Genomic DNA, 26,877 nt, shown 5'->3' with positions numbered 1-26,877 from the left:
CTATCGTAAGTCCCAGCTCGCCGAGTAGCTGGGAACCTCTCCCGGATGAACGGCAACGTCGACAGGAACCAATATTTCTCGTTCGGCTTGAAAGGATTTCAGAGGCGACAATTTTGGCGGTGCCTTTCAATTCTAAGCAGGCGCACATAATTGGTTGCCGGTTTATCAGGCACAAGTTTTGAAGGGAGTGAAGGGGAGGGGGGGGGGGGGGCGCATGCACGCACAGATATAGGTTTCCTGCCGTCACTAGAGGCATTTTTTTTTACCTGAACTGGCTGCACTGGTGCAAGCATTGCAGCATATGTACATTTTTTTTACTAATTGATATCCCCAGTAGCACTCTGCACTGTTCTGTACGACACTGCACTAATGTGCACCAGTTCAGGTAAAAAAAAATGCCCCTACTGATGACATGTCCGTGGTGCTGGCGGGATGTTTAAACGTGTACATCCACCGCCCCAATGCAAACTGTCCGTTGTCTTCAGTGGTCGAGCGGATTGAGTTGGGGTGTTACGCAGACAGTAAGATGCCTAGGACGCTGTAGGGAAACAGTCAGTTCTGTGTTTGTCCGCTAGAATAAATATCGTGTCCGTCAAAGTTTCATTGGGCTAAGTGCTAATTGCGCGGTCGCAAATTACGAACCAACGTGTTTTGTTTCGTGCCTTTCGTGGGCTGCGTCCATCTTCGCAGGTCATCCTTCTTCACAGAGGGGAAGGGCGCTAATTTTTTCTTTTCCACCTTTTATTTGGCTTAATCTTATCGTATTTTCACGATTCTAACAGCCCCTGTTTGTAACACGCAGGTACTTATGAAAATTGGAACAAATAATTTGACGCCGGCTCTACCACGCAGATGTTTAAGGCATGACACAACGTACCTGACATAAGACATTTTAGTTGACGCACGTAACTGTGGCAGCAGAAATGTCTTGTGCTTCATAAACTTGTTCATACAGTTACTGCTGGTATTAAAACTAAAGCGGGGAATATTGGAATCGGATTTCGTTTTTGAGCCCCATTGTAACCTGCATGCAAATTTCAGGGGTACTTCTAGCGAATAAAGGTGCGCCTTGAAATTGCGCAAATACGCTATGCCCTGAAGCTAACTACGGCTGGGGCGGCTGTCAGGTTCGGGGGACAGAAATAAATAGAAGAAGAAACTTTGGAAACGCGACTATGTTTATGTTCTATCCAAAACCCAAATAAATACACAGTATGGACAGAGAAACTAAAGAGCGGTGGGGAACCGAAGAATAAAGGGGGACTGCGATAACGCGGTATAGAAAACGCTAACAAGTTCAACAAACGAGAAACAGTCAAAGTCCGGGAAAGAACGGCGGGGAAACAGTAAGGGTTCACTGCGGGAACGGGATTTTCAAACAAGGCCACTCTTCTCTCAATAAAAGTTATTACTACTACTACTACCACCTCACGTCCCAGAGGCGCAGTGGTGGTGGTTCGGTGTTAAAGGACCCAGGTGACGTGTCGAGGCCGCGGTGATAGAGCGCGCTCCCAGCTCCCGTATAGCACATTCATGGCGAACGCAGCTGTCTTCGCGTTTCGCTGTCTTTCACTGATGCACGGCCACCCGACTTGCTTGCGGAGGAGAAGTTCTGGTGGCTGCGGTTGTGGAGGACCTGTTGGGACACGGCACGGGTCCGGTCGCACGACCACCGTGCATCCCGGTCACGCTCCACACTCCGACTCCCTCGGGGTTCCTCTCACTCCGTGTTCTCGGGATCGCTTCTCTTTCGGTTTTTCTCGCTGGCGCCTTGCGATTGGCCGGCACCTGCGACACTTGCGCTCCGGTGGCTCAAGGTCATTGCGTCGCGATGAATGGCATTGCAAGACATGAAGTTGTACTCATTTACTATCAAGGGAAGTCCATGCGACCAAAATACAGGAGTAGCCGAGTAGCAGAAATGGTGGGTCGGTGAAGGCCACGGAAGAGATCATTGCAGTCAGCAGAGCCAGGCTAAGGTTGGGATCATTTATGTTAAGTCAACTGTTACGACCGGTGTAGTCCCCTGTCTACACTAATCTGTAGGGACCACCCTCTAGGCAGGACGTCCCAAGAGCTGTAAGAAAATTAGTCTTCGAAAGGGGGGAGGAGGTCGTCTTGAGAGGAATCGGGAGGCATAGCATTGGTGGGTATAGGGCGCTACAAAGAAAACGCGGCGAAGCCCCAGATTAAGTGGTTGAGGGTGGCGAACACTGACATTCTACAGTAGGGGGCAGCAAGAAGATGGAGATATTGCTCGGTGAATCCATTTACTAGTGATGTGGGGTGTGAGGGCTGCGTTGGCAATAGTTTTGTTTCCGAATATTTCCGCAGAGCGAGTCACAGGGGGGTCCGGAACCAAGTAGCCAGCGAGAGTAATGAAGCAAGACGAACCTTCCGTGTCAGACGCGCGTGGTCAAGTTCAAGGCAAGGGTCTGGAAAAGGGCGCCACGCGTGGTTGCCCAGAAAAGGGGTACTAGCGAGACACTCCCGTGCTGCATCGTGTGCAACCTAATTCAGTAAAGCTTTCATTGTACTGAATATTTATTAAAAGCCGCAAAGGCGTAAGCATAAGACAATGGGGACGGCCATCTGCGGACTTGCGCTGTTTTGTACTTAGCTTATCCTGGCTCGCGCACAGTTGTAAACTGACGTTCCCCTACGACGTGACAATATCTCCTCGCGGTGTTTTGCCGCCCTGCATATCCAGGAGGGGCCTGAATTTTTCCATTACGTTACCTAAAATTACGGGCAAGTCTTTTTACGACAAACTTGTTTTCCAATCGATAATATTTTTACACCGACGAAATAAACTCACCGACAGTCAGTGCCAGACATTTTTGGTATCACACTTTATTTACAAGTTTCGGCATGCGAACGACAACAACCAGACACGGAGACGCGTTACAAATGACGTCACCTGGACATTGCTCAAGACTAGGCCCGCTTGCAGGAAACAACATATTTATTGTCTTCACTGAGCACCATAGCGTATATTCCACGCGTTTCAACCAACTACTGGCACGAGCTCGTCAGCGAAATTCTCCCTCAGCCTATCGAGTAGTTCCCACTAAAAATACAAACTACAGGTTTTGGGCCGAACAAAGTTAATCAAGACCATCACACGAAAACACTCGACGCGTTGTAAATTAGAAATTGACCGCATTGCATCAGTTGCTAGAAAAACAACTCAGTGTGCTCTCGTCAGTGGGGCCTTCCAAGCTTGAAGACCTTGACATTGTGTGCATAGGTGGCCTGTCAAGCTGTCATGGTTCTCAGCTAAGCTACCTAAATGTTCCACACAACTGAACCTTTGCATCCTCCGCGACAAAAAGTCCATACACAATAGCGTTTGTTCCCCTATTCGAGCCTCACACACCCAAAGCTGAAGCACATCTTTGGGCACATAAGAGCCCGAAGCCAGTGGTTCTCTTTCTCTCTCTCTTTGTCCATCTCTTTCTCTCTTTCTCTTTATCTCTCTCGCTCTTTATCTCTTTACAACACACACAAACACGCACACACATGCACACACGCACTTCCAAACGGACATGGGAAGACTAGTGGAGAGTAGCGACATCGGTCACCACTGCAAGGCTCGCCTGGCTGCCGCGGAAGCACGGTGACGTATCTCAAGCGTTGAGCAGAGTGTTGACTATTTGGCAATCAATAGCACGGAGACCAAGCTAATCAAATAATAAAATGAACGAAGCGATATGTCGGCGTAACCTTGTGACGCAACTTCCTCATTTTATCTCAAATAATCGTTTTGCCCTCTCTGCTGCCTTCAAAACCAACGGTGATTTGCGATGATCCGTCAGATGCGACAAAAATTTAAAAATCAGCATTTTGTCATATGCCTATTTTTAAATCAGCATAAGCAGTTTAAGCGGTCTATTCAGACGTTATTATGGTATCTGCGCAGCATTCAACGCCAGTAGAAGCGACGTAGTGATGAAGGTAACGCATCGGTGACGGTTCAGTCCCACAAAAAACGCAAGCTAGCCATTATATGGAGCGCGCGAATGGCTATCAGCCAACGGCGGTGTTGCTCTCGGGTATCAAAAACTTCAGCAGACACACTCACGGCCGCTCAGCAATAAGCGTATGCGATAGCCGAGGTCACGTGACTTTTTGTACCATTCGCGTTGACGCCGACGACAGGGACGGTCACTTTTCGCATTTACTTCTCATGCTTTCGCCATCTTTGAACTGCGTGGACGGAAGCGGATTACACGCGCAGCAGCGGAGTCTCATTCGCATTTTTCACTTCATCGTCTTCCGTAATTGATTGCGTAATCTCTTCTTCACTCCATCTTGCGTTTTTCACGACTGTAAACTCTAAAAAATCATATTTTGCTGGTTGTATACTCCGAAGTAGGAGGCGCGCCGTATTGAAGGACTCCGGATTAATTTAGAACGCCTGGGGTTCTTAAACGTCCGCCGCAATCTCGGCAAACAATCGTTTTCCTTATTCGCCTCCGACTGAAAACTGGCTGCCGTGGCCGGAATTGAACCCGTATCCCCGGCTGCAGCAGCATAATGCTTTAGCCCCTAAGTCACACCAGCGGGTGACCAGCAACTGTAAGCACGCACGTATGAATGAACCCACCTACATGCGCATGAGAGTACGTATGTATGACGATCATGAGTGGTATGTATAGTGGTATGAATGTATTGCTAATCTCGCGACATTCTATGCGTGCATGCGTGCACTAATGTACAGCTCTGTTGTGCTGGTCTTCCAAGGCTTTTACGGAAACTGCGGCATCTTTCTTAGCTTATACTTAGTTGTTCGGCAGCGTGCTGACGAGTACACAGTACAGGTGTAAAAAAGGCCCCTGTTCGTAAATTTTCTTTAGTACTCAAGAACTCGTGACAGAACTCGAACCGAGCCTCGTGAACAGAACAGAACAGAACAAAAGCGTTTTGCTTCCCGTGAAGCAAAACACTCATTTCGCGCTTTCTAGGTCCAGCTGCTGCTGCTGCTGCTATTACTGCTGTCCACTGTGTGTCTCTTTCGCGCACCTCCTCACTTCAAATACGAGCTAACGTGGTACCACATGGTATATTGCTTCCAAAACGTATGCTACACCTGCACATTTCTCGGGTAAGCACGAATAAAAGTGCAGTTTTATTGAACACAAATGTCCCGTAAATAACACTGATAAAAATATTTCCCTAACCTGCGTTTTCTTTCTTCCAAACTACGAAGGAAATCGGCCAGATTCCTTAGACGCGAAGCATTAATGCTATGTTGGAAGGAATTCTTCGCTCAGTTATGTATGGTATGTCAAGGGATGAAAACCTGAGCGTCTTTGCCTGTTTGAGAATGCACTCCTTTGACTCATTCTTTAAGGAGACTGTTGTTTTGAAATATCTGTACACAAAAGAATTCTGTCACACATACACTCCTGCTCGTGACTTGCGCCCACGTGATCGTTTTGTTATTCCATGTGTTCGCACTTATTTCGGGGAACATGCTCGTTCCTTCTATGTCCCGCGCACTATGAACGAGTTGTCTGATGTCTTTTTTTCTGACATTACCCGCAAACAAATCAAGTCGCAGCTTCTACAAATGCTCAACTAATTTTTTTTTTGTATGTTAATACTATTCCTAGATGCTCCCCAGCTGCCGGGCGCTGCCCTACAAGCCCATGTTGTGGCTTAGGTAGGCATTATTATTATTATAACCGATCGCGTTGATGGAATTCTCGGGAAAATTGTGATCTTTTTTTTTTGCAAATGGGGGGCCACTTTGTGGAGCATTATTATAAGAGTTACGTAAAAACGTATGGAGCACTTTGGGTTCTCTAGCACGCCGGATCCGCCTACCGGGAAGGGAGTCTGAGCGACGTTTGTTGGACTTTACGAAGGCGCCGTTGTGTAAAGGGCGCTGCACAGCCTGCGTTGCACCGTGCGGTGGTGTGGCTTACATTTTCCGAGCGTGATCGCAAGTCGGATGTCAGTAGGAGTGCCGCCATGAACAAAGAAGAGTTCGGACTCTCCCCTAATCATAGTTCCACGGAATGGGTATTTCTAAAGCGGCATCTAGAAAGCCAGCTTTCGCTGCATTTTTGCCCAGCGTGATAGCGCAACATGTCCTTAATTGTTTTATTCCGATCCGCCTGCAACTTTGAAATCGGAAGTTACTAGGCACCCGAAGATAGAAAAGGAACGAAACGGCCAAATTCTAGTTTCAAATCCTCCATTGGGTAATAGATAACAGGTTTCTATCAAAACTGATAATTTTAAATGCAAACGAACGTATCCCTATGCCTCTAAACGGACCACGAAGACAACATGCAACCTCGCTTCATTCGAAAGTTTGGGTGGCTCATACACTTCAATTTCGTTTGGCGCAGTACGATGATTTATTTCTAGCATAATTCGCAATTAAAGGGACAGATTTGAAATTTCTCGTTCGCTTTCTAGCGAATCCAGCATTTCCCTGTGACGAACGTGGGGGAGCCGTCAAAAGCGGGCGGCCAGTGTACTTCTAACTGCTAAAAGAGACATTCCAGAGAGAATCTAAAACCAAACTGACCTATTGTCAAACATAGTGGGGTGCCTCACGCCCACAACGGCGTGGCAGCGGGTGACAGATGTCTGTTTCCGGCGATAAACATCAAGCTCAGCTCCAAGTCTAACCCTAAGTGGACAGCTAAACCTCAGCTGAACTCCCAGTGCTTCCAGTGAGGAAACTAGCCAGCTGAGCTCCTGGCAATTCTTCCGATTTTGACGGCGCACGGGTGGAGTAGAGTGAGTGAAGGTTTCGTGTCGCTCCATTGCAACAGCCACACAGAGATGGCGCTGCGCCCTCGTCCCCCGTAGTCACCCTAGGAGCGGACAACACCCGGTGATATTTTTGTACTGGCCGCGCAATTCTACCTGCATTCTAAAGCGAGGTTATGTACGGCTAGGGTTCGGTGCATTTTTCCTGTGCACGAGCGGAAACACCTTGCGAAACCAACGCTGCCGCAAAGGCTCACACCACAAAACGGCTGGGAGTCTTCTTTCGTCAAAACTTTCCCAAAAACCATTAAATGAGGATTGCCCACTAAGACAACAATATCATTACTACGAGTTTCAGTAATTCGTCATAATTACTTTACAGTGAGGTTGTACACGTTACACAATCCCCCTTTGTTCTCAATATGTACATGGGAATCCACGAGAGCAGTATGGTTACAGAAAACGGCTGTAACTATTGTTTCATCAAAACATGAACAAGAAAAAGTATATAGTAAAAAGTTCGAAGAACTTTCATCTGGTCAGGTATCATGATGAGGACGAAGATGCGGTCACTGACCAAGTCAAGGTGAAAACTGAGACGTTTCGGGACCCTTACGGGTTCTTTGATCACATTAGGCACGCAAGAACCGTAAGTGGGAATCTCAAAGGCCGTAAGAGCCGCAAGCGCCGCAAGCGCCGCAAGAGCCGGCCCTTGCCTGCTTAGTGTGATCAGGGAACCCGTGCGGGTCCCGAAACGTCTGTGTTTTCACCTTGACTTGGTCAGTGACCGCATCTTCGTGCTCAAAAAAAAAAAGTATACCAAATTGGCCACCAATACGTCTCTACAAACTCCGACTTTCATTTTCTTGCCAGAGTTGGTAAGTTCACAATAAATGAGTGTGTACCTTTGTTCAAAACTCTATGTAACCTCCGCTTAACAGCTTGGCTAGCAATCCACCTTCACAGAGTGGGATGGCTCGCGATTTATTTCCGAATTATCTAGCCTAATTAGTTGCAGTTAGAGTTAAACTTGGCGCGTTTGTTATTCCGCCATGGCAATACTTTGATCGAAGCAAAAGTTGTCTTCGTGGCCTTTTTAACGCATTGTCCCGGTTGGGCGGGACACCCAGCGCGACCGTCGTATGCGGCCTCTTCGTGTGGACGGGAGAGTCAGCAGTCCGGACGGACGAGCACGGTGCGGAAAGTCACCGGTCACCGGTGGCGACCGGAAGCCGACGTCAGTGAAGCGAAGGAGAGCGTCCTTTCTCCTCAAAACCAACGCCGAACTGCTTCTGCCGAAGGCGCTCAGTGAAGACCAGTTCTGGTAGCGTCAGCCGCACGCACTCATCCGAGCTCTCGTTCTTGGCACGGAGCGTCAGCACCTGCAGAAACGTTTCGATAAAGTGTCGTCGGAAATTCCGTGCTACTAATACAAATCGTCGAGCATAATACGCTCCTATACACCGCCGTCCCCCCTGACGCCGTATCATGACCCCATGCGTCGTGTTCAAGTGTCATAAACGCAAACCTGTGTGATGCGCGTAGGCACAGTGGATAAAAAAAAACGTACTAAATGTAGCACTTCCATCACGAAGGCGGTCGGAAGGAAGAACCCATTATTCGATCAAAGGCAAACAAAACATCGCAGCTAGAGTGCTAATTTCGAAAAAAACCTTGGCTAAGAGAAAAAAAGAACGATTCCCCTGTTTGCTTGCTTTGCTGCAAAAAATACGCACTATAAATGCAGCAGCCAGTCGAACGAGGTGTCCCAGAGAAACACTGTACCGGAACAGCGAGCAGCCAGAGTTATTCAACTCATCGTAATCGTTATCATCATGACCAGCCTATTTACCGCAATTACCCGATTCTAACGCACCCCCGATTCTAACGCGCACCCGATTTTCCTGACAAAAACCGAGAAAACTTGCACCTCCGATTGTAACGCGCACGGAACTGTGCGAGCAAGAAAAACGAATGCGAGAGAAACTGGTGATTTATTTCCCGAAGTAATCTCACTCATCTAACTCCTCGTCGCTCTCCGCTGGCCACAACATCTCGTCCTCGGTGCCGTCAAGCACGTTCGCGATGCCACTGATGCCACACTTCTGAACTAACGTTCAACCATGGTCGATGGGATCGTGGCCCACGCCTCACACGCCCATCCCGCGAGCTTCTCCAGAGGCGCACGCTTCAGCCGACCGCTCGTTTTGAACGCGTGAGAGCCGCTGCTGCCATTGCTGTTATCAAGCGCGCAAGTGGAACGATTTGACAATTTGTGTGAACGCCGCTATGCGCCTATGCTTCCTGCGTCTGAAAAATCGTTGCTAAAAGCTTTAGCGCCATCTTCACATGGCGATGGCGATGGGTGGGACGAAATTTCCGCTGTTTCGGTTTCGGTTTCGTATCCGATTCTAACGCGCATTCGATTTTTCGACCTATTTCTCGGGAAAAAAAGTGCGCGTTAGAATCTGGTCAGTACGGTGTCACAAACTCGAGCGTACGACGTCTAAAGGTATCGTATAAATTTTTCATTTTATTGTACAGCGCCTAACTCTTCTTCAGTCGTCCGATTCATTCAGTTCGGTTCTATTCGCCCGAGACAAGGCTGGAACTTTCGCGAACGAAGGGGTGGTAACACAATCACTTGCCGGCTCGCCGGCAAGAAAATACCAAAATAAAAAGCTCCGCCGCTCAACTTAACCGAAGCTTCGAGCACTCTCGAGGAGGCACGGGTGGCCTTGCCAGTGCTAAAGAGCGTCGATGATTCTAGAAGGGAGAAGAGTGAAGTTATTCGCTGACGGCGGCGGGCGCGTTGTGTGTTGTGCTCTCCCTCTCCGCGCCGGCACGGTTATAAAAAGAGAAGCCGCGCCTAAGCAAACCAGCTACGTTTGGACGTCGTGATTGACAACGGCACCTGCCAGTTTGCACATCACACCATCGGCGACCCGCGCCCTGGAGGACTCCAACGTACTCCCGGGCCTCGAATCACCGTGATCGTCTCGGACGGCCTGGCCTACAGCGAAGCCACGCTTCCCAGGTAGCCGAATCGCCTCCGACAGCGGTGCATCGTCCGGCCCGGTCGGTGAATATGATGGGACTCTGTCTCTCATAAGCATCGAACTGTTCGTTTTCCTTTTTAGTTAACTGCTCCGCTTAGTAATATTCATTTGTTAGCGCTCCTGTTTGTGTCATTTTGTCTCATTTTGGACTGTTTCTTGTATTTGAATTCCATCTAAGTTGCCTGTAATTATCGATCCGTTACCTCGTGCTTGTGCTTGTAACTTGCCTGTCTAAATATAAGTCTCTGTGCTGTTTTTGTTCAAGGCTCTTGCTCATTCTTGCCGCTCTGGTCGGCGAAAGCCGCACATCAGACGGCCAGCCCCTTTGTCACCTGTGTGTGCCGTGTGGATTCGGTGGGGTTTGTTGGCTCTCTGGAGTCGACTCCCCATATCTTCCGACAGTGCACCCTAATTTAAGGAAACGGGTGACATACGGTATGTCGACTATAGCTGATGACGGCCTCTCCCATGGTCTTCCAAACACTCCTTATGGTATAGCTCAGCGGTAGAGCAGTCAACTGCTCCAATGCATAACAGTGTCGCGAAACTCCACCTCTAAATGACGAACTCGCCGCCCCATATGGAAATAGGTAATAAGCTGTTTAGCATTGCAGCAAGGCAGCATTGAAAATGAAAAGAGATTGGCCCTTCAAGAGTTGCTCAGGGGATGCCAACGACCACCGCCCCAGTCGGAGACAGGTGATGCCTGCCTCGGCGTTCTGCAAAGGCGGGCAGCGGCGGAAGGTTTTCCGCTTAAAGACCTTCCTTCGACCTTCAGTTTGAAATTAAATACTATGAAGGTGAACGGGGGAGGACATGCAGGGTGGAAAGGAGATTCAAGGGGATGCTAGGCGAAGTGAATTCGGTTCGACAACACAAACCTCTCGCACAACCAGAAAAACGCCAATCGCTTCACATCGACAGGCATTGAAGCTGGGCTCTGCCTAATCCAAACCTAACAGGAGATTGCTACTATTTCTTGAATAGTAATGCCTTGCCTCAAGTGTGCCCAACATTTTCCCTTGCGCTATAAGAAAAGTCTGCATAAATTAAAAGAACTGTCTACTAATGCGTAGCATTCTTATGCCGCTTGTCCAGGGTGTGAGTTCTCAGCCAAATATGGCTGTGAGTAGCAAAAGGCGCTGGGTTATTTTATTCTTTCGAAGCTTTCTTTTGTTTCTTTTCACCCATGATGTCAATATAAATCACTATAGCGACGAACTGAAGTGTCTTTACTTCGCTAATTATTGATTTTTTTTTCGAAGAAGCAAGGGGTATTGCAGAGTTAGCCCATTTACGCTATTTTTCTACGTATTTCTAACGTTCTCTTGCGGACTTTCTTTTGTTTAGCCTACGATTTTGGGTGCAGATGTATCAGATGCATATGTTTTGAATTTGTCAGATAATTTGTGAAAATTGTAAGTTTCCTGGTTTTCTCATTTTTTAGTTTTTCGAAATTCTGTTCCACCAATTATTTCCATTTACGCTATTATAATGATTACAAGTACTTTTTTTGTGTGTGCCAAATCTGCACTTTTGCGGAAATTCAGGGCGTCACAGGATTTGGCGCCATTCGTATTTTGAACGTCTTTTTTTTTCAGACAGTTTATTATTGGGTTTGGGTTGGAGAGGTATAATACGCATATCTTTTTATTTGACGCGGTCATTTTTTTAGTTTTTTTTTTAATTATGCTCGTCCAATTATCTCCATTTACGCTATTGTAACGATTACAGGTGTTACTTCCGCCAAATGTGCATTTTTGTGAAAATGCAGGGCGTTACGCGGTTTTTCGCGATTTTCACATTCCTTATTCATTATTTGAGCAATTCCTCGCGTACCTTTTTTGTTCATTTTTGGGTTTGGGAGTAGATGTATAAGTTGCATATTTTTTATTTGGCAAGATCCTTTTCGTAAAAATTTTAGTTTCTTTCTCTTTTCTTCTTTTTTTAAATTCTGTCCAACCAATTTTCCCCACTTTCGCTATTAAAACGATTGCAGGTGTTATTTCCGCCAAATATACATTTTTTGTGGAAATACAGGGCGTTACATGCTCCTGGATTTGGGGGTACTGGGCAAAGAATGCTATATCTGTCCGTATTTTCGTCGATGCTCGTAGTTTCATACACAGAGAGACAGGAGAAATACGTACGTAAAGCCGGGAGGTTAACCAGGTGTAGAGCATGGTTTGCTACTTGCTACTCTCCACTGGGGGAGTGGGTTCAGTGGATAAAAGAGAGAGTTTTCTGATGGAGGCGAAAAGCAAAAACGCCCGTGTGTACGAGATTTCGGCGCACGTTAAAGATCCCCAGGTGGTCAAAATTAATCCGGAGCCCTCCACTACGGCGCGCCTCATCGCCTGCGTTGCGTCGGCGCGTTAAACCCTCCAATCAATCAATCAATCAATAAAAGAGAGGGCGGGAGAGGAGAAAGAGATACGAGTGGGAAGGCCCGCACTCTGCGGTTTTGTGCGCTAGAGTCGTTCCCGTAAACTCGTATCGTTCAAGAAACGTAGAAGGGCTTTTGTCGCTTTCCGTGAAGTCGATGGTATACGGAGCGATAAGTTGCTCACTACTGTGAATTGTCGATTGTCCAATCGTCCGAGCGCGCTGACAAGCACGCTTCTAGGTTTAAAATGTTCATATAGGCGGGCCGCTGTTGCTGGGGTGATTTTTGGCACGCGCCGAGGTTTCTCGTACGCGTGGAGGAAACTCTCGATAGTGCTGCAGAGAGCTTCCGCTGTAATAACTCTCCAAACTGGTCTTATATCAGGTGTTCTCTTTTCATATCCCTTGCGTTTGGGACGCAGCACTGTAAAGGTAGGTTGTACACTTTCTAGAGGTTTATCTTACCTTTGTAAACAAGGTGAGCTAAACGCATACAGGGTCTTCCCGCAAGCTCATCGGCGTACATCGCTAGCATTGGTATCAACTAAGTTGACACCACGGCCAGAATGTCTCGTTTCGCGGCAAAATATAGCTCAGGAGAGGTGGTGACGCCATTTTTTGTGAAGCCGCTTCGCTGTCTCTGGATGTTCGAGGAACCCGCCACCCTTTCCCAATTTCCTCTGCTGCGCCTCGCCTCTTCCACCACTACTTCCGGTCAGGCAGCCGCTGATCGGGCACGCAATTGCCGAAGGAACCCAAAAACGCTGTCAGATCCCTAGGAGATGCAGGAAATTGCTAAAAATGACCTCTTAACACCCTTCGTAACTTACGCCACACTTCTAATGCATGTAGTGCGTACGGGATACTACAGGCTTCTCCAGAGATTTTGTTTCCCTGGCTGGTGCAACTGTTGCCGCCAATTTAAACAGTCTCTCCTGACGCTAGCACCACAACTGATCTCTGCAGTCGTGCAGTGAAGTAGGTCTACGCAGAAAACGTCACGTTTGTAAACGAGCCCCACAGGCAGCATGTACGCCACGAGAAGCACTCGCTTTGGATATATGCTCGCGCTTACGTATTTGGGAAGCCTTCTACGTGCCACTTAGGTTACGCATGAACACTCTCGAAAACACAAAAAGCACATTTCATAGCCAGTATTTGCCGATTTTGGCACCCTTTGCCAAATACAAGCGTCACAGCATCGTGCGCAGTAAACGCGAGCCTAACACCACGCTAACACTCTGCGATGATTGTACTGCGTGCACGAGCATTGCTAAGGTTAGGAGAAAGCTTCGACCAATGCAGTTCGACAGCTGGACGGCGCACAGAGCAGTCTGCGAAGCACGAAATTAAATTTTCGGGCGGACAATGAACTCCATACTTTTTACTCTTGAATACTTTAGTGTGACTTACTGGCGGTGAGCGCGACCACGGGCGGCGCTGCGATGCGCACATCCATAAGGTCCGGGGCCTTACTCATCCATGACGTCGGCTTAGGCATTCTCGCATTTGTCGTCTGCTTCACTCGGGCTCGCTCTCCCTGCTGTTTCTTTGCACTCGATTGCCGTATGGTGCTTGTCCGCACCAGATTTCGCGTGTGCTTAACTTTTTTTTATTATAATAGACTTAGAATGGCATACACTAGTAGCTCAAGGCGTGATTTAAAGTTTAGTTTTGGATACCGCCGCGGAAGAAACATTGCCGGCGTCACCCCATTCCTTTCGAAGCCGGTCCTTTGCGGAGCGCGAAGGCTAGGCGTCAGTTTCTGTATTCAGCAATCTTTCGAACAAATGGAACAGCCAGTTGCTAACAACCGACAACAGCGAAAATGCAAGAGCAAAACAAATTTCAGACCATCGGGGCTGTCGGCTTTGGGAGAAGGCATTACGATTCCCGGCAATCGTAAGATAAAGCAGTTTTTTCCAACTTTGCGAACGCTCGAAAGCATTGTATCACGCCAGTTTACGTTGTAATGGCATGAAAGTATGCCGGCGTGCGCTATGGGCCGCAAAAACTGTAGGTTGAGTTCCAAATATCCTACTGTGTGTATAGGTGCGTTCTGACTTTACCAGGCTTCTAACCAGTATGGAGGCTTATTGAGCCAAACGAGTCACGTCTACGGCAAAAATACAGCAACACTATGTTTGTTAAAACCTGGAGGAATATCATTTTATATTTCCTACATCCATATCTTCCCAATATTCAGATATGCGTGTTAGTGAAACTGCACTCAAGAGCAGGAGGAGTAAGAGGAGGAGGACGACACACAATTTAGCAGTAAAATTGAGCTGTTTAGTGGGCGGGGTCCTCTGTCCAGGTCAAGAGAGTAAGAATATAGTTTCCTTCAATTCATAGAATGCCATCCCGCGTAGGCCAGGGTTTGTTCTTTGCGCCTGGGAGGTTTGGAAAACTATAAAGAGCTGCTTGGACATATTCATCCGTTTCGATTCTTGTAGTAGTGGAAACCGGCACGTATACTATTTACTGCGTTCGTTAGTGAGTATATCAAGTATTCAACACCGCAGTCATGTCATAACCGTTCTAGTTGAGAGTCAGTTTGTTATGATAACGATTGTGACGATCCAAATTCGGAGCACAAAAGCCGCCTTCGAGTACTCTGGACAGCGTTGTCAAAGGCGCGATCGCGGTAGTGTAGCACAGGCCTAGTCATTGCATTTGAATGTGAATACACAACGCCCGCTGCGGATATAAACCTTCTTACACGCAGACATAACGAAAGTCAATCTGTGAAGAAGGGAACGTATGACATACAGCCTGGACAAAATATCCGCACGATCCTTGTGAGCCTCCCGAACATCCCCAAACCTCCCAGTCAGGCGTTTGTGACAGTGCAGAAATATCAATGCGTTGGGCACAGAAAAAAAAACGTTCATCTGATACAAGTCAACAACAACAAAAGAAATAGAAGACGGCCGCTTTATTTCCTGCTGTGTGATGCCAGTGTATGGGCCGCTGCTTGGTGCGTAGCATTGGACTGTTGAGTCTTCATAACAGTATCTCAAAAATACTGTAGGGAAGCGTATACACATTTGAATCCTTATCGAGGAGTTCTAAGCACGGAATCTCATAAATAAGCTAGAAAAGACGAGTTACACACGATCACCTGACCGATGCTCTGAAGAAAGTTGTTCTCTCTCTCCTCGAGTGTTGTGAACTTGTGCGGGATACAGTTTGAAATTATTCAGAGGAGTCAGAAGCTGGCAAAAATAGCTGGATTACCAGAAATACGCTTCTTAATGCACTAAAGCGTCAAATCGGGCGATTTCTGGCACAGGCAGCTGCTGCCCCTCACAAACGGAGCGTAGCAGACGACAGCGGCGCGGGTCCCTAAGCCGACGCCCGAACCAGGGGGCGCCACTCAAACATCTCACCGCCAATACCTAGATGACTTCGGACATTCGGACATAGGTTGATTCCTGACAGTGCTACTCTGTACTTCCGCGAAGCCACCAGGGAATTTACTTCCGTACATTCATCTTACTTCGCCACATTGCAGCCGGTAAACTAATAGAGCTACTGCTCTTTATGCGAAACGTTGGGTATGTAGCTATACAGACAATTATTTGTAAAAACACTTGCAGCACAGCAAGTGGGGCCATAATGGGCTTAAAACCGGCAGCGCGCAAGGACACGGACAACAGCGAATTCGGAATGGCTCCGTTGCGTATCTTTTAATCCCTCGTCGATGTCCTCATCCTTTCTCACCGCCACCCTTAAAGTATCATTACCCGCAACGTACCTTGGAACTGATCCAAAACTTCGGCTTGTGTCCGGGCTTCTTCCGGTAGGCTGGCCTGAGCTCCACCACGCAGCGTTGGTACCAGGCACGCGTCCGCTCTTCGAGCAGTCGCAGTTCGCGCGCCATGCGCTCCTGGCCGTATTCCTGCACCCGCTGCTCGAAGCGACGCTCGAAGTGTCTGTACAGCTGGACGTCGGCTGCGTTCAGCGCGCGCAAGTCTTCCGCCAGTTGGGCGGTCAGGGGACGCCGGAAGGTGTTCTGCGCGGGACAACCACCCGCGGTCACGTTAGTGGGGCACGGTGAATATTGCGACTAAAGGCTGCTGGTGCAAGGATAGTTTCGAGCTGAGTGTCCTCGCAGTGGCTTTGGCTCGGTTGTAAACAGTGACGTGTCGAAACAAGTAACCCTGGCTCGTCATGGAACACTGCGTGGAAAATACTATGCATAGCAAGAGAGCTGATTGCTGAAAACATGTAAAGCATTTGTAAATGCGATGAACGTATCAACAGCGGTATCCGTGGGATGACACCCCTCCTGGTTCGCAACTGTATCCGGAAAGGGACCAGCCATACGACCCACACACGCAAACAAGGCAATCTCAATCGTGGGATAGGTAGAGAAAAGTTTCTTCTACAAATACCGCATCTTTCCTGGCTTGTGGTGGCAAGGGATCGAAATGCGAAACCTTGATGTGGGCCACTTAGCGGCTGCGGCTGCGGCTCACTGAAAGGCCGGTCTAGTATTAATTGATTACCGCCTGCGCGACCAGCAAAAATCAACAAATGAAAAAGATTCAAACCCAAGTAATCACAAAAGAATGAGAAAAGGCTGAAGGTATGTGGTTCCTTCATTTATTCGAAGCAGACGTACCGGCTGTTAACACCTACACAAAAGCGATTTAATTCAGATGCTTATGAGCAACGACAAAAGTTTTGAACCGCATAAACCAACCCCCCTTCCCCCAACCCCTGCATACAGAGCATCCACCAGTTCTCAAACTGATGATTCGAGAACACGAAAGGGACTTGTGAGCATAACAAGGGAATTTCATCCTGTAAAACCCGCGTTAATAACGCGAAGGCTTAGTACGTTCGTGCAAAAAAAAATCTCTCATTTTGTGTGTTCACAGTGACCTGGCGGTGAGTTGAAAGGAACAGAAGAAGAAACAGAAGAGTCGCTCGTTGGAATGTGGCTCAGCGCAGAGCTGCAGTCACTGGCCAAGCTCGGCCGGCTAAGATGCACATCGCTCAACATCAAGCCGGTGCGTGATCTCGTGTTCCAATTGCCGCGTTAGTGGCTGCACGCGTTTTCTGCGGGCTGCGAAGTTAAAAATAACCATGGGTTCCGTGCCTTCCACGAGCGGTAGAGGTGTTTTCGCGCAAATGCGTCGAAGAACGAATTCCGAGGCATTGTGCAGTAGAAGTAAGCAAGCATTATTGGCAACTCCGAGCATTTGTCAACGAAGACTCGATTTCAAACCTTTAATTAATGTCCGTGTCCTGCTCCAGCGCAAAACTGGAATGAGCATATTATCGAAAAGAATCGGAAAAAATCGACGCTGAAGCATTACTGTGGCGTGAACCCCATTGATCGCCTTTCTGTTTTTGTTTTTGTTTTGTTTTGTTGTTTTTTTCTCTCATACACTGGCGACGATGCAACGAAGTGGCTGCGCCGCAAGCCATGCACTTCGTCCTGCTTTCCCGCATGGTAGTGCTGTTAAGTTGGCTATTATGCACGCCTTTTCAGTTGTGAGAGAAATTCGTCCTGACGAAAAGGTTAAAACTGTTGCAGGAGTGACTTTAGCTGGGTATAGCTGCATCGACTTTGAAATACGAACCATCTTCCGCTTCTTCAAATGCTATTCGACAGCCCCCCACAATTCCGTACCATGCTCACAAATTACGGGCATTCATGGACGCTTCTGAAAGAATCGACATAGGCAGCGGCAGCCGCTCCGAGCAAAGCAGTCATCTCTTTGCCTCCACGGGCGTTCACCTTCAGCGTCCCACATAGTACCATAGTATTTTTAAGTAGCCTGAAACTGTTTTTAAAAACGATGGATGAGGTTGCGAAGTTTTCTGGTGAAATATGCACGAGCAACTGAGCCAAATACTATCACTTCTATGCAAAACAGGAAACGCAAATTTGTTCGAGAATACATCATTGCTTTGCTTCGCTTTTTCAAACAGCTGCACTGTGTGTGCTCGAACGGACGTCACATGCGGTAAAGCTACTATTAGCTGAAGCCGAAGCCTGAAGTGGACCAGTGGTATAGAGAGCTGCAGCACCGTAAAGCAACGAAACAAAAGAACGCTCGGCGCACTGAGGTATTGGTGAAAACGCGAGAAATTACATTAGCGTTGTACAGAAAACACCATCTCTTCCACAGTCTTCTAAGATAGCTCATTAGATCTCCTCTGCTCTATTTCATGCTTGCTCGCGGGGGTTAGGTTCCGCACGTATAGACGCTAAATGGAGAATCTAGGAGTGCATCACCGCCTCGTTTCAAGGCTACTAGTACTCGGCCTAGCCTTCCGCTTCTCATCTGAATCTCATCAATGTGAAGTGACCACCACCATCATCCCATGTAGAGTTCCCTAATGAAGTTTTGCACAGGTCTGGCTTAACCACTGGCGGTGTTTGTGTTTTCTCCTGTGAATATGCAACAATAAAACACCTCGGGTTTCCTCACACCTCTCCACCAGACTTACAGCCTCCACTTGCGCGGTACCTTCGCACAGGAATAGCCTACCCTCCTTCCCTTACCGCCTTCACCAAACACGAAGCTCACATTTGGAACGTTCTACAGCCCCACTACCATTTCACCTATTCCCCCTTCCGTCTTCCAGTACAGCCTCCCGCCTTGCGATATCCCCCTCACAACATACAGTCCAATCTACACCTGTCTTCGTAATCCTTACATCCTGCTCAGCCGGCTATTCGTCCGATCAGCGGAGGGTCGTGCTGAACAGCTCAGCGCTGGAACTTCAGCAAGCCCAGGTGGATCAGCGCGCACTCGCGGCCACCTGGATATGCCAGGCTGACCACACCCCTTTTCCTTACTCTCCATTTGTTCAAATAAATGTTTATTTCTCTCTCACACACACATACTGACATAGCTTCTTTTTAGCGCTGAAAGTTTCGTGTGTATGAATGCTTGTTCTACTTTCCTATAGAGCCAAAAGCCTCTGGTTCAGCTACAAAAACGTAATTAGCAGTTGTTTTTTGTGACAGTTACGAAACCGGGTGTCTATCCTGTTTTGGTTTTCGTCCCTTGCTTCTTCTACCCAGCTCAAATCTTTTCAAATATCATCCTTCTCTTTTTCAATACCACTCCGTTTCCGCATTCGTCATTCTTTCCTCGCCAAGTGTGAAAGCCGTGCGAGACGGGCCGAAGAGGGCGGCCGTAGTATGGCATACCTGGCGAGCGTTGAGCCTGAAGACGACCACGTCGTCGAGGCTCCAGCACAGCAGGTCTCGCAGCAGCAGCAGGGACTCGTTGAAGCGCTCGGCCACCATGACCAGGTCGAAGGTGGCGTCGAGCCGCTCGACGAAGTCGCGCACGGCCGACTCGTTGTCGAAGTGGACCGGATCGAGGCCCAGGTCGAAGCTCATCTGGTTGAAGCCCAGCTTGCCCCTGGTTCTGCTACGAAGCAGCCGCAGCAGCCGGCTGGACAGCGACGAGTTTCGCCGGGCCGCGGACAGCTGCTCCAGGCTCAGCCGCGTCTTCGACTGGGCGTGGCAACAATATGAGCTGCAACCTTTTTTACAGTGACAGTCTGGCACTCTAAAACAATGCCGAGATTCAGCTTCACCAGAATGCATTCAGTCCACAAATCCATGCAGGAAACAACGAAATTTCGGAGAATAACGATGACAAGCACGCGATTCGACTCAGAAGTTCGGTCTGCGCTGCGGCGCCACGCAGTGTAAGCATGACGTTCTCCATTCCGTAGGCCCCAGAGCGGACCACATTTTCGAGTGCAACGGTATGAGTGTTGCTGTCGTTCGCAGAAGCTGCTTTGTTGGTGGCACGCAATGGTCACTTGAGTGTATTGTGGTGAAGCTGAGCCAAGGGACTGCTTTAGAGAGTATATGCAGAACTGAACATAGAGGCAGAGAATGTCCCTACGTAATTCAATTTAGCGGTTCGTCTTGAAAATGGGCGCGGAAAGAAAGCGTTGACAAAGAATAAGATACACAGGACGACGCGCTTCTAGCCAATACAAAAGCGCATACAGGACGACGCACCAGTAGCGCGTCGCGTCCTGTGCATATTCTTCTCTGTCAACGTTTTTTTTTTTTTCGCGCATATACTTTCAAGATGAATCAGCACCAACTCGCCCAACTTTCCATCCTGTTAAGCTCAGTTTTGCGAATTTTTTCATTTTGTAAGCGAAGTTTCATTTCTCCACCGAAGGCGAATGCATTTAGTTAATTGGTAACGAACCCTACGAAAAACATTTCTCCGCCGGGACCAGTTTTATGATTTATTAGTACGAGACTCTGGGGGTAAGAAAGCTTGGAAACGGCAGATCAAATCAATTCATACTTTATTCAACATAGTTATCCGCGGCAGACAGATACACGGCAGTGCAAAAAAAACGAATAAAAGCCAAGAAATAAGTGCTACCTGTAAGTCAAGCAGAGCGACACCTTTCAGTATGATTGAATTATCGGCCCTCCGGCAAGGAGCCCCAATTTGTGCGGACACGCGCATGGCAGTCAATGGCGGCTGTCGCCCTGAAGAATGTGTACACAATTACAGCCTCCTGTTGCCGTACGGCGACAACTGCTGGGCAGGTCTCGGAAACTTTGCTCTGATTGTTATCGACTGACTAATGGTAAGGTGCGTCGTCGCTTGCCGGAAAACGCGCGTGAAACTCAGCCGGCGGAGGAGTCGCGTTCTGCAAAAGCTTCCGTAAGCCAAGATTTCTAGGGGAGAATCCCCTTAAGGGCTCGGGCTGTCGGCGTCTCCTGTCATCGTCGTCGTTTCATGTAGTCACGGCACTAAAACAGCGGGACACTCGTAACGCATCGCGCTAGAACGTAGGGCATACTAAAAGAACACACCGGGACACTCGTTTTCCAACGTCTCGCACTAGAACGCTTCGTGCTTCTAGTGCTAGGAAGTAGAGGTCCTGCAAACCTCTACTTCCAACCCCCCCCCCCCCCTCGGATTCCTCTCCGTGGGCAAGAACGCCAAGGTGCCAAGAATGCACTTATACACTGCATGCTTCGCCCCTCCCCAGGTTACACGTTAGTGGAGATGGCCCGGTTTTTCCTTAATCTCGGTGCTATGTTGTGCGGAATATCACGCAGAGACAAATGAGCCAATCAGACGTGCCTCAAGTAACGTAAGGCGCCGAAGAAAACGTGCGCGTACAACGCCAAACTCATGGCGTTTCCAGGGTGTCTATCGTGTCTAGCAAACACGACGTGGAGGTTCGTGGAAGAGCATACGTGGCTGCCTTTTCAAAAGCAACCCATTCTTTAGATGCACGGACGTATAACAGGCACATATAAATAGGGCGCCTATTATCCGAGCCACGTTTGGTATAACTGGTGAGTTTATTCTTGGTTATCTGCCATCGGCATTTTCCCACAAGCCGTGAGGGCATGTCGTGCTGGCTCCCTGGTAAGTCGCACGTGCTATGAACAATCGGTGCCATAACTTTATAAAAGAGCATGGTGGGTGGATTACAACATTGTGTAGCGCTGTCAAGAAATGTTCTGTGTCACTATCCAAGCTTTTGAGAGCTCTGTCGTGTCCCCTTGACGCTGAAGAAGCGATTGTTTGTTGAATAAAAGCACAGCGTCTCATGTGAGGACAACAGCGTTCTCTAATTATGATTAAGCAAATAAAACAGCTTGGGTTAGAAAACAACGCTGCTCACTTTTACCTCTCTTACAACACAACAAATTCACGAGATGCTCGCACTTGCTTGCGGCGGTAGCTGCGGCCACACTGTCCTCTGTTGCCCTCCCGGCCACTTAGGGCACTATTTTTTTTTTTTTTTGCGTCGGGCCCTGTTCAGTTTTTCGGGACTACTGAAGAGCCTTTTTTTTTTTTTTTTTTCAACGGTAGGGGCTTCTTGTTACCCTGCACACACATGTGTACCAGCAAAGCTGTAAAGGCGGTAGCTTATGCGTCTCTTCGCTAGTTTCTCTAGCTGCAGCCCGGTCGGATGAGATCTCTGTGATGTTTGAGCACGGCGACTGCACGCAAAAATTGTCGTAACCGCACTTCAACGTCAGCAGTAGCCACGACAACGGGAATGAACGCGAAACCAATGTTTCCCATACCAATGGATACGCAATGAAAAAGCAGACGAACTGGAGGGAGTTCACAAGGAGGAGAAAAATGCGCGGGAAATCTCAGTCGCGCTCCATACACTTCACAAGAACGCGTAACGCTCCGGCTGCCATGCGACTGGCGCAACTGTAGGAAAGCGAAACGGTGTGGGCTTCTGAACGCGGGACACTTTTTCCGCAAGCGATGTACCACGGGCGCTTTTCTGGGGAGCAAGTGAGAACTTGTTCTTACAAGAGAGCGACAAGCCTAGTGGATGATTTCATGGCCACGGGAGGTACGTATGCCCGAGGTCCTGCAAACCAGGAACCGCTGGAGTATGACGACCAGCCAGACCCCCCTCTTACTCGTTTTAGCGACATAACGCAACACTACAGGCTATCCCGACTAACTTACCCGCCAGGAGCTGACCCGCTGTCAAGAGAACAAGAGTGTCCGTCCGTCAACTATAAACAAACACGTTCCCACACCCCACGAGACTACACGCCACCAACCCAACACTATACCCCTCTGTGCAAGCACTGCTCCCAACGCGCTACTATCAGATGGTCTGGGAGTGCAAGAAGAGCCCGGACTTGAATCCAATTCCCAGTCCTACTTACAAGCAGTGGGAGAGTGAACTTGCCAGCTCTGGTCCAAATAGGCTGCAGGTACATTTGTACCTGCATGTGGCTGTCCGTTTGCAAACTGCGTCATTGGCATCTCACTGTTTGTGTAACACACCAACCCAACCCCAAACCCCTCGGCCATTGAGGACAGCTGACATGTCGCATTCAGCCGAGAGAGCTCCCCGTTTAAATTTTCCGCCAGCGCTACGCGCATGTCATCAGCAACGGCATGAAGACTAGCTGTGCATGCACGCCCCCCTGCTTCCGCCCACAAACATTACATGCATAAAACGGCAAACGGAAATGGGTGCGTGCTTAAGCCCGGAATACATGGAGCGTTTATGCGACGAATAGTCGACGAACTTCGCCCGGCGGCGTCCGCTGGACGCCCGGCGGCGGAAAAACATCGTCCGCCGCCGATCTAGCCGGGGCAGAAAAAGTTCGTCGCCGTCGACGGCAGCGGCAAAGCGTTGCCAAACATGACGGCGCCCTCTCCGCCCGCTTCACAGCGATAACAGCTTCGTCGCTAATCCCTCGATGCGATATCGTCAATATCGTGCTCTAAACCGTTTACTTCGAATTAAATTTGTCCACTCTTGCCCTCACATCAATTTTCAAGCGACAAATAGCCTTCTTTTTTCAGATAGAAGGGCGTTTTTCTAGCTGTTAAGCCTGACGCAGTAGCGTTTGTCGTCGTCATAGCAACGGTCTCGCGAGATGTGGCGAGACACAAACATTAAAAACTTCTTCTACACAACATTTTACGCCTTTCTAGAGGGCTTTGCAACTAAAAAGCAATAATAATAGTCTTGACGGCTTTTTTTGCTTCTCCTGTGTTTCACTTCAATGTATTTGCCTCGTCTAGCCACACTGACAGCAGCGCAGCGGCGAGGCGGCGGCGGCCGCCGTACTTTGCTACATGTAGCGAGCGCAGCTCGACGAACATTCGGCGTCGTGACGCGGCTGGTCTTCCGCCGCGCGAACTTCGTCGTGAAAGATCACTCGGCGTGAAATTACACGGGCGGCAATGTCGCGCGGAAAGCCTTTCGTGCTGAAAAAAAAAAAAATTATGGGGTCACGTCGGCGTTCAGAGCGGGCACGTTTCTCTGGTAACGCCTGATAAGGGCGTTACCGCCGTTATCAGCCGATTGCGCAGCTTGCGAAAGAGGCATCGGTGGTGGCGTGGTGGGGAATAACAGTCGTGAAAGCGGTGTCAGCGGCGGCGAGGAGGAGCGCCGCAGCGGCGCCGGGTAAATCGACTTCACCGGAATTAAATCTTGGCGCGGGGGGGTGGGGGCTTAGACATATACTGCTTCGAAGTAGAAAGTCTATCGTCATTAAACAAATATCGATCTCGGAAACCAAATATCGAGGCTGGAACTACCTACGAAGGGAATCGCTGTCCTTTCATCTCCTGTAGTCTGGACACCTATGACAACTCATGTGGTAAATTAGTATTGGCTCCTCCTTCACTCTAGGCGGTGCCGGATTGATGGATTTATGCGCCGAAGGAACATATTATCTATGCGGCGCGCCGTAACGCGTAACAACGTAGCTATATGTCGCACCGGCGAGCATTTTGCGCCGCCAGTTTTACCAGGCTGGTGACTCAAGTTGAAGTGGGGGAACCCCCCAAGCGTGCTTCGCTGTGCACCCATGTGTAACTAGGAGAAGCTCCTCCACGAGGTGATGTAACGAAGGCCCCATTCTGGTACCGTGAAAATATTTTGAGAGCGATCTCATCGACGTAACACGAATCAACAGCGTCAAATATTTTATATTTTTATCACATTCCGTCGTGATTTCATTGGACATCCTGTTAATTTTGCGCCTTGATGTTGCTGCCTGAATTATTAATATTGTGATTCTTACGAGGCAGCGGGGAATGCGACTTTGACACGCCACCTGCTATCGGTTTCCTACTTCTTTAGCTCGTTCTTTCACCGTTCTTCATATGTGTATATAGCCGGCTGCAGTGCTTACTGCGGATAAGACCGAGTGTACAAGTGGGCCGTAGTGTTAGGTTGTATGTGGCGTGAGCGCGAACACTGCAAATTCCAAACGCGTCAGCGTCATCCCCACATATATCTTTGCTTTGCTTCTACCAAAACGCCGCTGTAGCCGAAAAATTACTATCCTACAATTTACTCAGCAGCACAACGGTTCAGCCACTGAGCCGTCATTGCGGGCTTGAGGTTCTAACCCAAAGTCTATCTGTGGGCTCATAATTTTTAACAAATTAAAGCGACCCGTAACCGCTATTCTAAAGCTTTTCCAGGCAACCCACTCTGGAAGGTGCAACCGCCGCGGGGCTCCGTGCCTTGCGGATTTCGAGGCCACCGTAGGCGGAGCACGCGCGCGAGTCCGCACGCCGCGGCTTTGAATCCCTCCCCCTTTACCCTTTCCGACCTGACAGCTGTCGCTGATCAACATATCAGATGCAGTAAGTAGCAGCCTATTGCCGAACATTTTGTGCTAGCTGATTTGATTGATGGTAGGGTTTAACGCGCCAACGTAACGCAGGCGATGAGGCGCGCCGTAGTGGAGGGCTCCGGAATAATTTTGACCACCTGGGGATCTTTAACGTGCGCCGAATCTCGTACACACAGGTGTTTTTGCTTTCTGCCTCCATCAGAAAAGCGGCCGCCGCGGCCGAGAATCAAACCCGCGACCTCTTGCTCAGCAGCACAGCGCCTTAGCCAGTGAGCCATCGCGTCGGGTTGGCGTGCCAGCTGACAGCGGGGCTCACCTTGAACTCGTAGTACGAGTAGAGCGACTCGAACAGTGAGGCCGGCTCGCGCACGATGGTGACGAAGGCCGGGTCGGGCCCGAGCACGGCGCGCATCTCGGCCTCGTTGAAGCGGGCGTGGTGGGCCAGGATGTCGAAGGGCGGCGGCCCGGGCGCCATGGAGCGGTTGAAGGGCCGCGGGTGGCCCAGGTAGTTCTTGCGCGAGGGCAGCACGAATCGCAGGCCATGGCTCTCACCGTAGCGCATCAGCACGTTCTGCACGGACGAGCTGGCGCACTTGTGCGTCTTCAGGAAACACACGCTGCGTCGAGGAACCGCCGGCGAAGAGCGGCACTCCAGCGCGTCCTCGGCGTACTTGGACGCCGGCCACAGCCTGCAGTCAGAGACGAAGACGTGCGATGGTGCTTAACGAAATCCTAGTGATACCTATCAATAGAGACCGTACTTTTAGCAAAATTCCCATTTTAACACGAACGTGTTTAATGCCGGGGACCACCAAGATCCCACAACGTCATATCCGTCACGGAAATGACATCCCCAAACTTCGATTGACGTGGCTGCGCCGTGATTCGAGCCACGAACCTTTTCGCCGCAACGGGAGGCACGGAACGCGCTCCCGACTGCGCTATGAACAGACGCGTGAATAGGACGATGAACGCGCCTTATATCCTTTCCAATGTCCTTTCTTTCAGATCGTGCTGCCATCTAGGAGAGGCGAAGCGAAGTCGTGCATCATGACGCTAATGAGCGTCGACAGTTGGCGCCTCGATACCAGCGCCTACGTGTACGGTGGACGCGCAGCGTAAGCTGCGGAGAATCCGACTTGCAGATGTCGCGCTCGTGACACGGTCCGCTGCTCCTTTCGCTGCAGTGGACCGTGTGTTCACCAAACGATTCGCTGACAACCCGTTTGGTTTCGTTGGCACGGACGGTTTGCGAGCGCCTGTGTTTCTAGTGGGATTTACGCGATGCTCCGACGCGTCAATCCAGTGTCTAACGTTGATGCGTCTAACGGTGCCATACCGACGAAATATAAATAGCGACGTGCAAGTTCATATCGATGCACAATAAACGTTCAACTGCTACTGTGAAAGCACATATCACTTTCGTGTTTTACCGGTTCCTATGGAAGAGGGAACAACCACTTTTTTTCGTTGATTCCTTATCACGCCTATCTAACATATAAGCTTGAACTAAGGGAAGGGAGGCATTTTAAGCAATAGTTTATTGCGCCTTTAAGTGCCTGTTTTCACTATGTGGGCTTTTTAGCG

General features: G+C 49.1%; 1 protein-coding gene across 5 annotated transcripts in view; it reads right to left on the bottom strand.

Annotated features, from left to right (window-relative positions):
* Positions 1–2,833: 2,833 nt before the first annotated feature.
* Positions 2,834–26,877, bottom strand: part of LOC144170211 (galactose-3-O-sulfotransferase 3-like) — a 96,536-nt gene continuing 72,492 nt past the window's right edge. For all 5 annotated transcript variants that reach the window (XM_077699857.1, XM_077699856.1, XM_077699859.1 and 2 more), the window contains exons 4-7: positions 25,607–25,979; positions 19,357–19,668; positions 15,937–16,194; positions 2,834–8,114 (exon numbers count right to left, since the gene is read on the bottom strand). In XM_077699857.1, the coding sequence (XP_077555983.1) occupies positions 7,971–8,114; positions 15,937–16,194; positions 19,357–19,668; positions 25,607–25,979 (1,087 nt within the window). In that variant the 3' untranslated portion in view covers positions 2,834–7,970. The remainder of the gene's footprint in view (positions 8,115–15,936; positions 16,195–19,356; positions 19,669–25,606; positions 25,980–26,877) is intronic.

Source organism: Haemaphysalis longicornis, unplaced genomic scaffold, assembly GCF_048455015.1.
Source record: "Haemaphysalis longicornis isolate Haplotype H1 unplaced genomic scaffold, Haemaphysalis longicornis Haplotype H1 scaffold_2, whole genome shotgun sequence".
NCBI classification, from domain to species: Eukaryota; Metazoa; Arthropoda; class Arachnida; order Ixodida; family Ixodidae; genus Haemaphysalis; species Haemaphysalis longicornis.
The sequence above is the reverse complement of the archived record's forward strand: the minus strand, read 5'-3'. Positions and strand labels throughout refer to the sequence as shown.